This window comes from Tursiops truncatus, chromosome 17 (assembly GCF_011762595.2).
Source record: "Tursiops truncatus isolate mTurTru1 chromosome 17, mTurTru1.mat.Y, whole genome shotgun sequence".
In the NCBI taxonomy this organism is placed as follows: Eukaryota; Metazoa; Chordata; class Mammalia; order Artiodactyla; family Delphinidae; genus Tursiops; species Tursiops truncatus.
Genome location: NC_047050.1, coordinates 41,621,756 through 41,636,069, shown reverse-complemented (window position 1 = coordinate 41,636,069; position 14,314 = coordinate 41,621,756). Strand labels below are relative to the sequence as shown.

General features: G+C 38.5%; 1 protein-coding gene across 4 annotated transcripts in view; it reads left to right on the top strand.

Annotated features, from left to right (window-relative positions):
* STK3 (serine/threonine kinase 3) overlaps positions 1-13,937 on the top strand; it is a 314,180-nt gene extending 300,243 nt beyond the window's left edge. For 2 of the 4 annotated variants that reach the window (XM_033842676.2, XM_019925072.3), the window contains one exon: positions 12,288-13,660. In XM_033842676.2, coding sequence (XP_033698567.1) covers positions 12,288-12,446 — 159 coding nt within the window. In that variant the 3' untranslated portion in view covers positions 12,447-13,660. Of the gene's footprint in view, positions 1-5,440; positions 5,516-12,287; positions 13,661-13,842 lie in introns of those variants that run through there. The other 2 variants (XR_012327279.1, XM_073794621.1) reach the window with 2 other exon arrangements.
* Positions 13,938-14,314: the final 377 nt, after the last annotated feature.

Below are 14,314 nucleotides of genomic sequence, written 5' to 3'. Positions count from 1 at the left end.
TTCTTCAGTGGCAAGTGCGCCTACTTGATCCCACACACACTTTTTTTCTTTTTTTAGAGTTAACGGATATGTACCACAACGTTGAAAGGGACTTTTCCTACTGCCACACACGAGCGCTGTTGTCCACAACTGAAAACAGCAGGCGCTAAGTATCCCATATTCTAAAGAGGGCCACCAACGATTGAGACCAGGCACCTCCCTGCAGGGTTTGCTAAGAGCCCCACCATTTTTCATTCATTCAGTATATATTTATTAGGCACCTTCTATGTTCCAGGCAGTGTTCTAGGCACTGGGGATGCAGCTGTTTGCAGAAGTTCCTATCCTACTGTAATTCACAATCTGGCGCTCTAGTGGAAGGGGAAGAAGGTAGCTCTCTTCTTGCTTAGATTAAAGGTGGAGGTGGGGGCACTTCCAGAGAGCCATTCGTAGTAATCGGTGTCCCTACAGGAAAACAGACTGGCCTCTGGTGTCCCAGCCAGTTGCTTGCTAAGCTGGTTGAACCTGCAGACCCACTGATGTACCTGCCACTAGAGCCGAGTTCAGTGAGCAAGTTCCTGGGAGTCTGGAGGGTCTATTAACATAGATGTCTGCATCTCTCCCAAAGACTTCTGTTGGCGGAGCCAAGGCCTGCAGAATTACTAGGGACCACGGTGTAGTGTTCTAGGAAAGAAGAGACTAGGAGACCTCTCCCCTTCCTTAGGTCCTGGTGGCCCCTGGAGGGTGTAGAAAAGAACCTCTACAATCTCTGTGGCTCTAAAAAAGGTGATCAGAAGTCAGAATGCTACTGAGGGGGTTTCCAGGCCAGAGGAGACAATACCCCACCCAGGGAGCTGCCCCTCCTCAAGAGGGGTGAGCACCAGGGTAACACCGACCACCACATCAGAAATCCATACACACCCCTCTGCCCTCCAACACTAGGAATCAAGCCAGAGCAGGACCAGGGAAACATCTCCCCAGCTGACAAACAACCATTTATGTCAGAAGATCCTTCCTTCTTTCCCAGCTCCTAACACCAGAGAAGAAGTAGACCTTGAGGTTGAAAGGGCGGGCGGGGAGAAAGTTCTGGGTGCAGATAACATCCCTTCCTGCCAGTCTCTTGGTCTTTCTGTGCAAGCCCGTACTGAGGGGAGGGATGAGATTTATATTTAATATGAGATTGAAGTTTGTAATTGGTCTGGACTTTCAATAATGAAAAGTGACCTGGGGACTTCCCTGGTGGCGCAGTGGTTAAGAATCCGCCCGCCAATGCAGGGGACACGGGTTCAAGCCCTGGTCCGGGAAGATCCCACATGCCATGGAGCAACTAAGCCCGTGTGTCACAACTACTGAGCTTGCGCTCTAGAGCCTTCAAGCCACAACTACTGAGCCCTTGTGCCACAACTACTGAGCCTGCAAAGCCACAGCTACTGAAGCCCACGCACCTAGAGCCTGTGCTCCGCAACAAGAGAAGCCACCGCAATGAGCAGCCTGCGCACCACAGCAAAGAGTAGCCCCCGCTCGCCGCAACTGGAGAAAGCCCGTGCACAGCAACGAAGACCCAACACAGCCAAAAATAAATAAATAAAATAAATTTGAAAATAAATAAATAAATAAACTAAGAGCAATTTAGTAAAAAAAAAAAAATTATTCAAAGTGTTAATCAGAATCACCGAGATAAGGAATCAAAGCTAATAAAGCTTTTCCATCTGCCCCTTAATTGATCTGGAAAAATTTAATTAGTAGTTGGTTTCGCGTTACTCAGATTTTGTTGCTCTGGGCCTAGAATTTTTTAGCTGCTTACAGTATAGCAGAGCTATGCATGAATTCAGTTTTTCCTGATATTTTTAGCAGGCAAAACTACTTACTAGAAACTGAAAAACATAAAAGGAATGGGGGTTCAATTGCCATTGAGGAATGCGACTGAAATTTCATCGTTCTTTTTTTTTATACGGGTGGCTCAGATTTCTGTAGGACAAGATAACTATAGTGATGCCCATCAGCTTGTAGCTCATTGCTGGATCCAAGCAAAATAACACATCAAACCAACTATGGGACAGTCTGAATGGACACAGGCAGTCTTGCTTCTGTGTCAAGTGGACGTCATGTTAGTTTTGTCACTGCATATCTCTTTTTATTGATAAAATTATGGCATCTGTCCCAAAGGGCTATGCAGAAATGCGTTTATATTTCTAGAGAGCCGATTAAATACAAAAATGCTTAATAAACATACACATACTTATTTCATAAGACTAATTATAGCTAAAATACATTAATATATTTTAAGTAAAATACTCCACAAGGTACAATCTGGGAGGAAAGGTGGGATTTTTTTAATGTTTCCCTATTTTTAATCTATAAACAATCGGTTAAAAAAAAACTGTTTTATTTGATAATTGGCCTTTGAAGTGCTTTTGCAGTTCTTGGGAGACCTAAGAAGTTGTTCTCACTAGGCTCCAATCCAAACTTATGTGGGTGGATTTGCTGTTGTCTTTGAGTGCCTGCGTAAGCACCGCCAGCTATCGGACCTAGGGTGGGTCACTTGGTCTCTGAGTGTCCTCACCTATAAAATGGAGTTGGTAATATCTACCACATAAAGTGCTTGTTAGGATTAAATGCCTTAATGCACAAGACCTAGGATAGTGTCTGACCCCTTGTAAATGATCAATAATTGGCACTTTTCCCTTCTCCTCCATTGATAGCCACAAGAAATGATGTTCTCCCTTTTCTTTGGGAATGAAAAAATCTAAATGTCTTAAATTTACCATAGATGCTCTGAGGTTAAACAGACGCTTAATGCAGTTTCCAGTTACAATCCCAGAATATTTGTGGTCGTTCAGTCATTCGGCCATAGACAAGGGGCACTCAGCTCCGAACAGAGTTACATGTACAATCTTCCATCCAGGTAGGTAAATAGTGTCTATTTGAGGAAGAAGGCTCTGCCAGTAGATTTAATGTTAACGTAGATTTTAAGAACGTGTACGGTGAGGAATTCAGCCTTCCTTCTATAATGTGTCAAGAGTCTGAAATTATCACTCTCTTCATTAGTTTTAAATGTATATGTAGGTTTTCTTTAAGAAAGCTTCAAAGTTCATTGACTTGAGAACTCTTTTATTGTATTCTTCTCAGTGCCAGAAATTAAATCAGGAAATTCCATAATATATTGATGTTTTAATTTTTTTTTTTTAACTTTAAGTGCTACCTATTATCCCTGTTGCTTAGCAGAAGGCCCCTTACCTGTTCATAGATATCTAAACTAATCAGTGGACTTCACTGGACTTTTGCGTCTCCCGTCTCATTGTTAGTAAAATGACTGTGGCAGCCTCCATGAATAGTGTTCTGTAAAACCAAACCAGATTCTGTTCAACACAGTAAAAATTTGAGCTAAAGTGGAGTGTTAGGGGGGAAAGGAGTATGTCGCTCCAGGCCACAAACAACTCAAAACAGTTTGAGGCATGCACTGGTAAATCTTACAAAATGCTATAGGCAATTCAGCATCAAAATTGCCATAGAAAATTATTGTTGTTAGCCATTCTGTTGATAGTTCGTATTGTTAGAATTGCTAGCAGATGGGAAAATGGATGAGTCAGGATACAGTATTAGCAATCCATATTGTTTTAATCACTGGCCACTAATAGGGTCTGTAGCATCTGTGAGATTTATTTAAACAGTTGCTAGGAAGAGTTTGTTTTCCCAGTAAACACAGCAAACCTTATACAAGGGTTTTTTGATTGACTCTTTGACTAAATGTGTTAACATTAACATGTAAGACCATTTGCTTCATTGTGATGGTTATCTCATTTGACAGACTGATTATACCAGCAACTCGTAGACCCATTAAGTCTTGAAATGTTATCACATTTAAGCATTTTAAAACTTCATGATCCTGTTTCCTCTATTTTTTGAAATTAAGACTTTTTAAAAAGGCTTCATGTAATTAGGACTATTTTTGACAAAACAAAATAATGTAGAAATCTGAATGTTCTCCCCCTATAGCTTTTAAGATGAAATTGTTTGGGAAAATAATTCCTTCTGACTTAATTTTACTGTCGGCTCTTCCTGATGTAGTCATAAGAATGTTTGCTCTTCTTGGCCATTTGAAATGACAGATAATCAGGGGGCAAGACATATTAATAAAAGCAGAGAATAAAATCAATTTCCATAAAAGGGTTTAAACGGAGATTGCGTATACTGAATCATATGGGCCTGAGAGAAACACATTTTGAGATCTGGGATTATTAAAAGTCATTGCACATGACTAAGTCATTTGTTTAGCAGAAACATGAACGATAAAGGTGGGTTGAGTTAAGCCTCACAGAATCTCGCTGCAAAAGAGAACCTTAGACATGATCTAGTCTAATTTCCTTATTTTAGGCGAGGAAATGAGAGCTAGCGTGCTCAAAGTTACACTCCTGGTTAATGGCAGAGACATGACCCGACCCTTATTAGGTCAACGCTGTTTTTTATTATACCAAGTCTGATATTCTTAATCTAGCACGGCCAGAGAGTTCAACAAGTTAAGTCACCACAGATTTGGAGGTGTGTTGCTAATAATAATTAGCAGCTTTTCAATACTTCTCATAGAGTTCAGAAATAATTCTAATTATTAAAAGTTTGAACTGTCAGAATTATCTATGGGTTGATTTAATCTTGTTTTCTATCTTAACTTCTCACATTACAGAGTTACTTATGCTGCTGTTTTATGTAAGAGCTAGTAAGTGAGTTTTTAATCTGAATACCTATCTTGGGTTTTCTTTTTTTAAGGGATACTGAAAAATATAATATTTTTGGATCTTGATCTGTAATCTTCTTACCTCCTGGATTAAAATGTGATAATCTAGGACTGTTATTAACAAAATGAGCTGCTTATTCAAAGCTGTCACTCATACACCAAACTGTACTAATTTTCAAACAAAATGTTGACTCCCATTAAAAAGTAGTTTTGACTTTTTCATTTAACTTATAAACAAGTATCCATCCACTCATCTATCTAATTATTATTCTTTAAAAATTTTGGGTTTTTCTTAGATTCTTTAACTTATTTTAAACTTTTTATAAAAGCTGGGAGATCCTAGTTTACTGGCCTGAAGCTTAAAGAAGATAGCCTTCCTATCTTTTGCTGAACTTCTGCAGTTTATTTCATTTTAAAAGACTGCTGTAGTGCTTTCCTGGTGGCGCAGTGGTTGAGGGTCCTTCTGCCGATGAGGGGGACGCGGGTTCGTGCCCCGGTCCAGGAGGATCCCACATGCCGCGGAGCGGCTGGGCCCGTGGGCCATGGCCGCTGAGCCTGTGCGTCCGGTGCCTGTGCTCCGCAACGGGAGAGGCCGCGGCTGTGGGGGGCCCGGTTCCCGAAAAAAAAAAAAATAAAAAAAAAAAAGACTGCTGTATAGAAATGTCAAATGCAGTATTTTCTATTCACTGTGGACTTCATAGCTGTACACCTAAAAACCATTTTCCCTTTCAGTTCAGGTTGAAGACCGAAGAAGTTTCTCAGCAGCACACCCCCAAATCTGTGGTGACTTAACTTGCTGAACTCTCTGGCCGTGCTAGATTAAGAATAGCAGACTTGGTAAAAATAAAAAACAGCGTTGACCTAATAAGGGTCGGGTCATGTCTCTGCCATTAACCAGGAGTGTAACTTTGAGCACGCTAGCTCTCATTTCCTCACCTAAAATAAGGAAGTTAGACTAGATCATGTCTAAGGTTCTCTTTTGCAGCGAGATTCTGTGAGGCTTAACTCAACCCACCTTTATCGTTCATGTTTCTGCTAAACAAATGACTTAGTCATGTGCAATGACTTTTAATAATCCCAGATCTCAAAATGTGTTTCTCTCAGGCCCCTATGATTCAATATACGCAATCTCCGTTTAAACCCTTTTATGGAAATTGATTTTATTCTCTGCTTTTATTAATATGTCTTGCCCCCTGATTATCTGTCATTTCAAATGGCCAAGAAGAGCAAACTATGAATAGAAAAAAAAGTTTCTCAAGTAATGAAACAATATTGTTCTAAAACTCATCACTTTTTCTGTGACTCTGCTTTTGAAGCAGCTGTGGGCTCTGTCTCTGCATTCGAGTTTTTCCTCTTAGTGCATGGCAGCTTATTTGGTCACTTAGCCAAGTCATGTGTCCTCAATGTTTGTAAAGGTTGTCAAACTACAATATTCTTTAACTGTGTTAAGGCCTGAAGATTTAAGAATCATTGTTAGTTGTGCAAGTTATCTTTTGTCATTAAGTTCAAAACTAAATTTTGTTAAATAGAATTAGCCTATAACATATAAAAGTCACTTCCAGATGAGTGATTCATTCTTGTACATTTTTCGTATACAGTAAAAACCACAATGTATGCATGTTCTAAAATTCTTTTATTTATTTGACTTGACTTACCAAATTCTAAACTCTGACAAATGTAGAACAGAGACTTGATACTCCAACACTAGTTTACTCTGCATTTATTTTGGAATTAGTCAACTGGCATATAGTTATGGTAATACAGCTACTTTGTATTGCACGTAGAAAGATGGTTCATAAGTAACATTTCTTTCCTATATATAAAAAAATGTAAATTCAAGTTGATTTACCACAAGCTCTGTTAATCCATAAATGTAATTCTGAAGGGATTTCCATCTTCCTCTTTATAGTTTCAAGAAACTTGATTTTAGTGAAGGAAATTTTCATCACAGTAATACTGATATTAGTTCAGGAAGCTCAGCTTTTTCTTCTGATATTATCCTTATTAGCCCTCAGAATTGTTTTAATTTGATTATTATTTTAAAAGGGTGATAGTGGATTGTATGGTACTGTAGGGTCATTTTTATCATTATGAGTCTATATAAATTGTTATCTGGTTTGCACATCATTTTACTGCCAAGGCATTGAGCATACTGTTTTCCAAGAGATTGCAAAAGCTGCTTCTGCCACGTTTCCCACCCCAAACCATTTTTATGCCTGTGGGAGCCTTGATAGCTACAGAAACACAGAGTGCTAAATATGTTATTAGGGCTTAACTAGAAGTCAAAACTCAACCGGAAGTTCATATCTATAAATCATACCCATTTTTATAAGAAGTGAAAATTTTTACCAGTTAACCTCACTTTTTTTTAGTCTAGATGACACCATAATCTAGAGTTATTTAGGACTATATGGATATTTCTGTTCTGTTAACAAAATAAGAAAAGCCTCTGACCACAGATGTTAAGGTTTAGGGATTATTTTCTGTTGGATATCATAGGCAGATTGTAAAATCAGGGAGAAAATCTTCTTTTCCTGGATAATCTTATCCTCATCAAGAGCTTCAGTTATAAACTAAATGCTGATGATTCCCTAAGTCTGTGTCTTCAGCTTGAATCTTTCTCCTGAGGTCCAAAACCCCAAATTATAATCCATATCTGATATCTCCACCTTGATGCCATTAACTCCCCTACCTTATTAATGGTTTCAGTCTCTACCCCATGACCCCAGCTTGAAGCCGGAATCATCCTTAACCCTTCCTTCTTTCTGGCCCTTCATAATCAGTCAGTGAACAAAGAAAGCCCTATCAATTGTATTGATATTTTCAAGACTCTCCAATCCCTCTCTTCTTCTCAGTCTCCACTTCCATTTTCCTGGTTCAAGAGTCATCCTCTCAGTAGACTGTTGAACCTGCTAACAGGTCTTCCTGCCTCCATTTTTCCCCCATGGCAATGCATTTTCTCTACCTGCTACTGGAGATATTTTTGTAAAGCTCGCTCATATATGATCATGTTTTGAGCACCAATTATGCTCAAAATTATCAAGCATTTCTTTCTTGTCTACAGAAAGTTTGTAGCAACACCCTTAAGGCCCTTAAGTCATCTGGCCTCTCCTCTCTTTCCTCTCCTAATCCCCTCCCCCCTGGATCCTTCCTACATCCCAGCAGTCAGCTGACATCTCGAAAGATGCCAGGCATTTGTGTGCCTTATACGTCTCTGCTCATGCTGTTACCCTTCTCCCCTGTCCCGTTTCCCGACTTCTCAGCTTTCTCCTCCACTAGTGAGTTAGCTGTGCATGGACCTGTCTTGCCAGCTAGATTGCAAGCTCTTTGTGGGGTAGTGTTCTATTCATCTCTGCATCTACAGTGCTTGGTCCGTAGAAAATATCAACAAATTTTTTAATAAATGAATCCTCTGAAGTTCTCGGATGGCCCACCAGAAAACATAACTATATATGTATCTCATGTAGAAGTCAGATTTCCTGTAACCTCGACCTTATACAGCCACAAATATGAAGTTAAATTTTAAACACACACACGCGCGCACACACACACACACAAAACAGATATAACAAGCTTCAGCACTAAAGCCATGCTCTGTCTTTCCTAAAACAGCCTCAAGCTTTCACTCAGAAGCTGTTTATTCTTATTTAGTATAATGCCTTATAGGATTGTTGAATTGCCCTCCTGGTTTGCAATAAGTGAACAGACTTGGAGTAGAGAGAGAAGGATATCCACTCAATGATGGCAAAGAAAGGAGCTCATAGCTTTACCTCAAATGAAGATAAAAAGCCAAAAAGAAGAGAGGAAATTAATACATGGTATAGATTAGTCATAGATATTAATAATGATGATTCATCATAAGGAAAGGTTGTTTTAGGTCCTGTATCCTCTGCTTTAGAAGGCAGCATAATCTGTAAAATACTTTATAAAGATTTTCTGTTAAAAATGGTTGAAACAGTTTTATCACTTAAAGAACTAAGATTTAGATACTTCATGAATTTACTTATATGGAACACCTAATTCCCTAGCAATGCCAGCTAATTGTTCTCTAGTATCACAGATCTGTTTTTCACAAATTCTACATATTGCTAATATAAAAGTCTATTAGAGAAGAAAATTTTTTTCTTCGAAGTAGCTTCTTTCTCTGAATTCGGTCCATTCCTTTAGTATAATATTTATAAACTATTGGCAATTTGCCCCAGTAAGATAGTATAAGATATTTATAAGATATTTAGTACAAAAAGTGTTTGCTTTGTATGATGTTATAGCTCCTAATTATAGTGTAACCCATTCCTTTGAGTCATTTATTCTGTATTCCTGTTTATCTACCCACCTTTGTGTCTTCATATTTAGCAGTATAGTTTAATAGTTTCTAGGTATGTGTACAAGGTCTAAAGTTTAAATATTTTTGGAATACCTCGGGTAGACATGAAACCCATGCATAAAAAATCAATTATAAAATAGTCCATGAGTCTAGAATCAAATACTAAATGGTGGTCTTTAAATTTTGAATGTTATATAGAAATTCAGAGATAAGAAAGATAACATAGGCTAAAATAGAGACAAAGTGGAATTGGATCTTATGTAGATAGCACTCAGCCTTGTCTTTCTCAGGGAAGCGTGGCTGTGTGTGGTCTCTATTGGCCCTTCATCTCACTATCACAGAAGTTTCAAGATTCCCTGTTAGCTTATTCTTTATCCCCACAGTGATTTGAACAGTAGTGATCAAGTAACAGATTAATACTTACATTAAAAATTAATTACAGGATTTCCCTGGTGGCTCAGTGGTTAAGAATCCGCCTGCTAATGCAGGGGACACGGGTTCGAGCCCTGGTCCAGGAAGATCCCACATGCCGCGGAGCAGCTAAGCCCGTGTGCCACAACTAGTGAGCCCAAGTGCCACAACTACTGAAGCCCCTGCGCCTAGAGCCCGTGCTCTGCAACAAGAGAAGCCACTGCAATGAGAAGCCCGCACACCACAACGAAGAGTAGCCCCCGCTCGCCACAAACTAGAGAAGGCCCATGTGCAGCAACGAAGACCCAACACACCCAAAAATAAATAAATTTATTTTAAAAAACAATTAATTACAGCAGAAACTAGCACACCATTGTAAAGCAATTATACTCCAATAGAGATGTTAAAAAAAATAATGGGGGCTTCCCTGGTGGTGCAGTGGTTGAGAGTCCGCCTGCCGATGCAGGGGACACGGGTTTGTGCCCCGGTCCGGGAAGATCCCACATGCCGTGGAGCAGCTGGGCCCGTGAGCCATGGCCGCTGAGCCTGCGCATCCAGAGCCTGTGCTCCGCAACGGGAGAGGCCACAGCAGTGAGAGGCCCGCGTACAGCAAACAAACAAACAAACAAAATTAATGAAGTATGTAATAATATAATACTATGCTTTCTATATACATGTATATAATAGTATATAATATAATAAGCTAGGGTTTTCTTTTTTTTTAATGATGTTTGACTAAAAAATAACAGGACATATTTTAGATATATACCAGAACTTCTTATACACCAAAGCAAGTGGTAGTCACCTTCAGAGTCATCATCCCGGGAGCCAGTGCATTCTCTCCCATAACACTGTCATTCTTATATTCTTGGAACTCTTCTTTTGCATTTCTTCAGTCTCTGACTCATTCTTTTCAGTATCCTCAGTGGTGAGAAACCTTTTTCAGTTGAGAATGGATTTGATTTTGGGAACCAAGGGTCACTTAGGGCCAGGTATGATGAGTAAGGTGGAGGATCAAGCTGAAAAATGCTATTTTTGGTTAAGATTGACATGTGACTGTAAAGTCATGAGAGTGTTTTCTGGCTTGGCTTATAAAGTAACCAAAGCCAGTTCTCTTCTGAAAACAAAATACAAGCTGCAAGTTTTATCATATTAAAACCGAGTCTGGATTACTCTCATGTAATTTCCTGCTCCAAAGTTGATCATGGCTCCCTGAAGTCCAAACCTGGCTTTGGCTGGCTTGCAGGACCCCACCAGCTCCTAGTTTTCTGTCTTGTTTTTGGTCCTTATTAGTTCTTCCTCCTCAGCACAGCAGGGCCTCCTCCCAGGGCCCTGCTCACTTCCCTGAGGTATCCCCTTTTCGAAGGACCAGCGCAGTCCCTGCTCCCTAAAGGGAATCATGTCTCCATTACATTTATAGCAAGCCTCCTCTCTTTTTTGTTGGGAATCTGCTTTTAAAAAAAACAAAAAACAATGGATGCTTTTCCCAGGAAAATGTACACATGAACATGCAGAATTTTTCACATGAGAAGCTTGGTCCCAGATTTGAGTTAAGAACCTGTCACTATAATCTGTACCACATACAATAGGGCTTAATTGTATAGGGTCTGGCATAAGTCCCTAAATATTTATAGTTGCTAATCTTACCCTTCAAGCTAATTTGTAAGTTTCTAAGGCAAGGAAATAGTTTAGTACTTCTATGCTTCCCTTACAATACCTACCAAGATGCTGAGTAAGAGCAAATAGTAGATCATTTCGCTTTAACAGAATTTTTAAAAATCACCTGTCTGCCACCATTGCTTTAATAGTTTCTGAAGGAGACAGAGTGTTTGATTTTTTTTAATGTTAATAAGATAAAAAGCCCAAGTATTAGGTTATATATTTCAGGGCATCCTATAGGCCCTGAGGCAATATCCCTAAAATGTTTCTCAGGAGATTATCCATATCTTGCTGTTTTGACATGTAAATAAGTACAGTAAAGCTCAGGATGCCACAGATCCTGTTATGTAGAACAGATTTTATCCCCCATTCACACAGGACATGAGGCCCCTCTTCTGTTGTTACACAGAAAACCAGTAAAGGATGTGCCAGTGTTGCCCCCAGAAGCTAGCATAATCAAACTAAATCATTATAGTCAAACTGTATCATTTAGTCAAATCATATCATTACTGTCAAACTATAACATATACAGTGAACATGTGACAGGTATTTCATTTTCAAATTGGCCAAGCCCATGTCAGAACTTACACAGCACTGTTTGTATCAGACTCGGGATATTTTGAATCAGAAATTTAAAAACGCTGTCTTACCAAAATGCTTGGGGTAAAAGTATTCTAGATAATTTAATTTTCTGGTTAACCAAGTGCTTAAAATTTAAGCATTTGGTAAAATGCAGAATAGAATGGTTAATTTAACCTGTATTCAATCTTGTCACATTCTTGGGTGATCTCTGCAAGTGTTTTTGATTATCGCAGCTCTCCATAGATGACAAGAGTGTGAGAGAGTAGAGTGAATATATCCGGAACATATCCTTAAAGTCTGTTTGTTGACGATGGTGGATTTGTCTTTCTGCCTTTTTTAAAACAGATACATTTTATTAGCTTATTTTTCTCATTTGTTTTTTCCTAAAAGCAGAGTTTTTTATTGTTTCGTTGCAGATTACTTGAGGTTCTTGCAAGATGTGGCTTCTTGGTTCTTGAGGGAAGGAATTCCTGTTTTAATTGTTGAGCCATATTTCAAAGATGACGTAAAGAGTTGAAATATTCATGCTAAAACTCATTAGACTTTAACCTATTGTAGATAATTTTACTATTTTAATATCTTCTTTTTATTTTCTATATCCAGTTAAAAAATCTAAGTTTAGAAGAACTACAGATGCGGTTAAAAGCGCTGGACCCCATGATGGAACGAGAAATAGAAGAGCTTCGTCAAAGATACACTGCGAAAAGACAACCCATTCTGGATGCAATGGATGCGAAGAAAAGAAGGCAGCAAAACTTTTGAGTCTAATTTCTTTTCTGTTTGTTTCTATGACTATTCTGGAGACCAAGAAACCACTAAGAATTGAAGGAATATTATGATTTTTTTTTTAATCTCTAAGATCTGTGCTCTATGACCAGGCAACAGTCAAAAACTGATGATGGTACAAACCCAGGTAAATCCCCAAAAGACAGAACTTAATACTCATTCCACTGTGTTTTCATTCTTAAATGATGGACACAGCAGAAATGCATTCTTCTCTGCATCTGTCAGCTGCATACTGGCACTAAAACTGTGTTGTAAAATGAAGGCTGTGTTTAGAAACCTTGAAAATCCAAAGCTATTGTTTAATTGTACAGCACCGAAGGGCTTTATGTTACAATATTCTTTATTCTCTTTTAGTAGCCTATTTATTGTATCCCTTTAGGTAAATTTATTTATTTATGCTATTTCACTTTGTTTTGTTTTTTAAGGACAAGATCAGGATAGCTTTCGTGAAGGTAGGGACATATTAATAGATGATAATGTACAACCAAATTATACCGTAAGCAGGGAGCTATGGGGTTACTTACATTCCTTGATTTCCAGGATAGTTTTCCAATAGAAGCAAAGCAATAATAGCAATAGTACACAAATGGGCCAGACATTTTTTATACTGAAGCAATAATTCCATTTTTACCTTCTGAAATTTTAATTTTTTTATTTTTGATGTTTGGTACAAATAGGCCTATATATATTTAGGTCATACAGAGCTATAATGTTTAAAACCAAAGAAATCAGCGGAACCCTTGCACAAAAAAGTATGGTAAATATTTTTAAAGAAATAAATCCTTAAGACAAATGTAATTGTTAATATTGTTTCATGTGTAGGTCTGATAGCTAAACTGTATCAGATTGTAATAAGCTAATCAGATTTATTTCTGTGAGTATGTGCTCAACTGTTACAGACTCTTGTTGATTTCACTTATTTCCTGGGAATTGGTAAACGTCATGTGCCTGACGATAACAAATTAGCAAAAACATTTGTACTGAACTGTGCAAGCCTTGGGGACTGAAAAAAAAAGATTAAAACCATTAAAAAGAAACTCATTTCTAAGCTGAATGATCATTTGCAGGATTGAACTGGGACCAGTCATTTCCTAAACTACATATGGCCATCTTGACAGCATTTGTTCTTTTGTGTGTTTAATTACTATGTTTAAATCATAAAGACAAATAAATGTTACTGTGCCACCCAACACATTTCATCTCTATCTTTTTTTAAAACTGATGACCTGGATTCTGTCTTTTCCAGGCAAGGAAGGTATATTAGTCAGGACAGGCTAGATTATACAGTGGTAAAAACTCTGAACCTTCAGTGACTTAACATAACCCAGGTTATTTGTCACTCATGTGCCCTGCTCCTGTCCTTCACACCCAGGGACCCTGCTGACAGAGCCTCCACCATCTGCAACGTTGGTGGTCACCACAGCAAGGGAAGGAGCCCTGATGAGTCTCACATTAGCTCCAGCCAGCCAGTGACAGAAGGTGTGTCATCTCTGGAAACTTCTATTCCTTTTTAAAATGGCATTTGTGCCCCAGGTAATGCCTGGAGTAACATTTGTCCTTGCCGTGTTAAGTCCTTACAAATAGTAAATTGTGTAATTGGATACAAATTATAAGATAGTTATAAAATAGTGGTAAATATTGAAGATTTTATAAGGACTATTAAAAATGAAAACTGAATTTACAGTATATGCTTCAGCCACATCTGTTTGGGAAAATCAGATGAGTCAATCAACTCAAACACCCCATCCTTTTTTTTCTTTTCTTAATTGTTTTTCTTTTCAGTAAACTGCCTAATACCTCGCCTAATTTGATGGAAACAAATGACTGACTTGTTATTAGCCAAG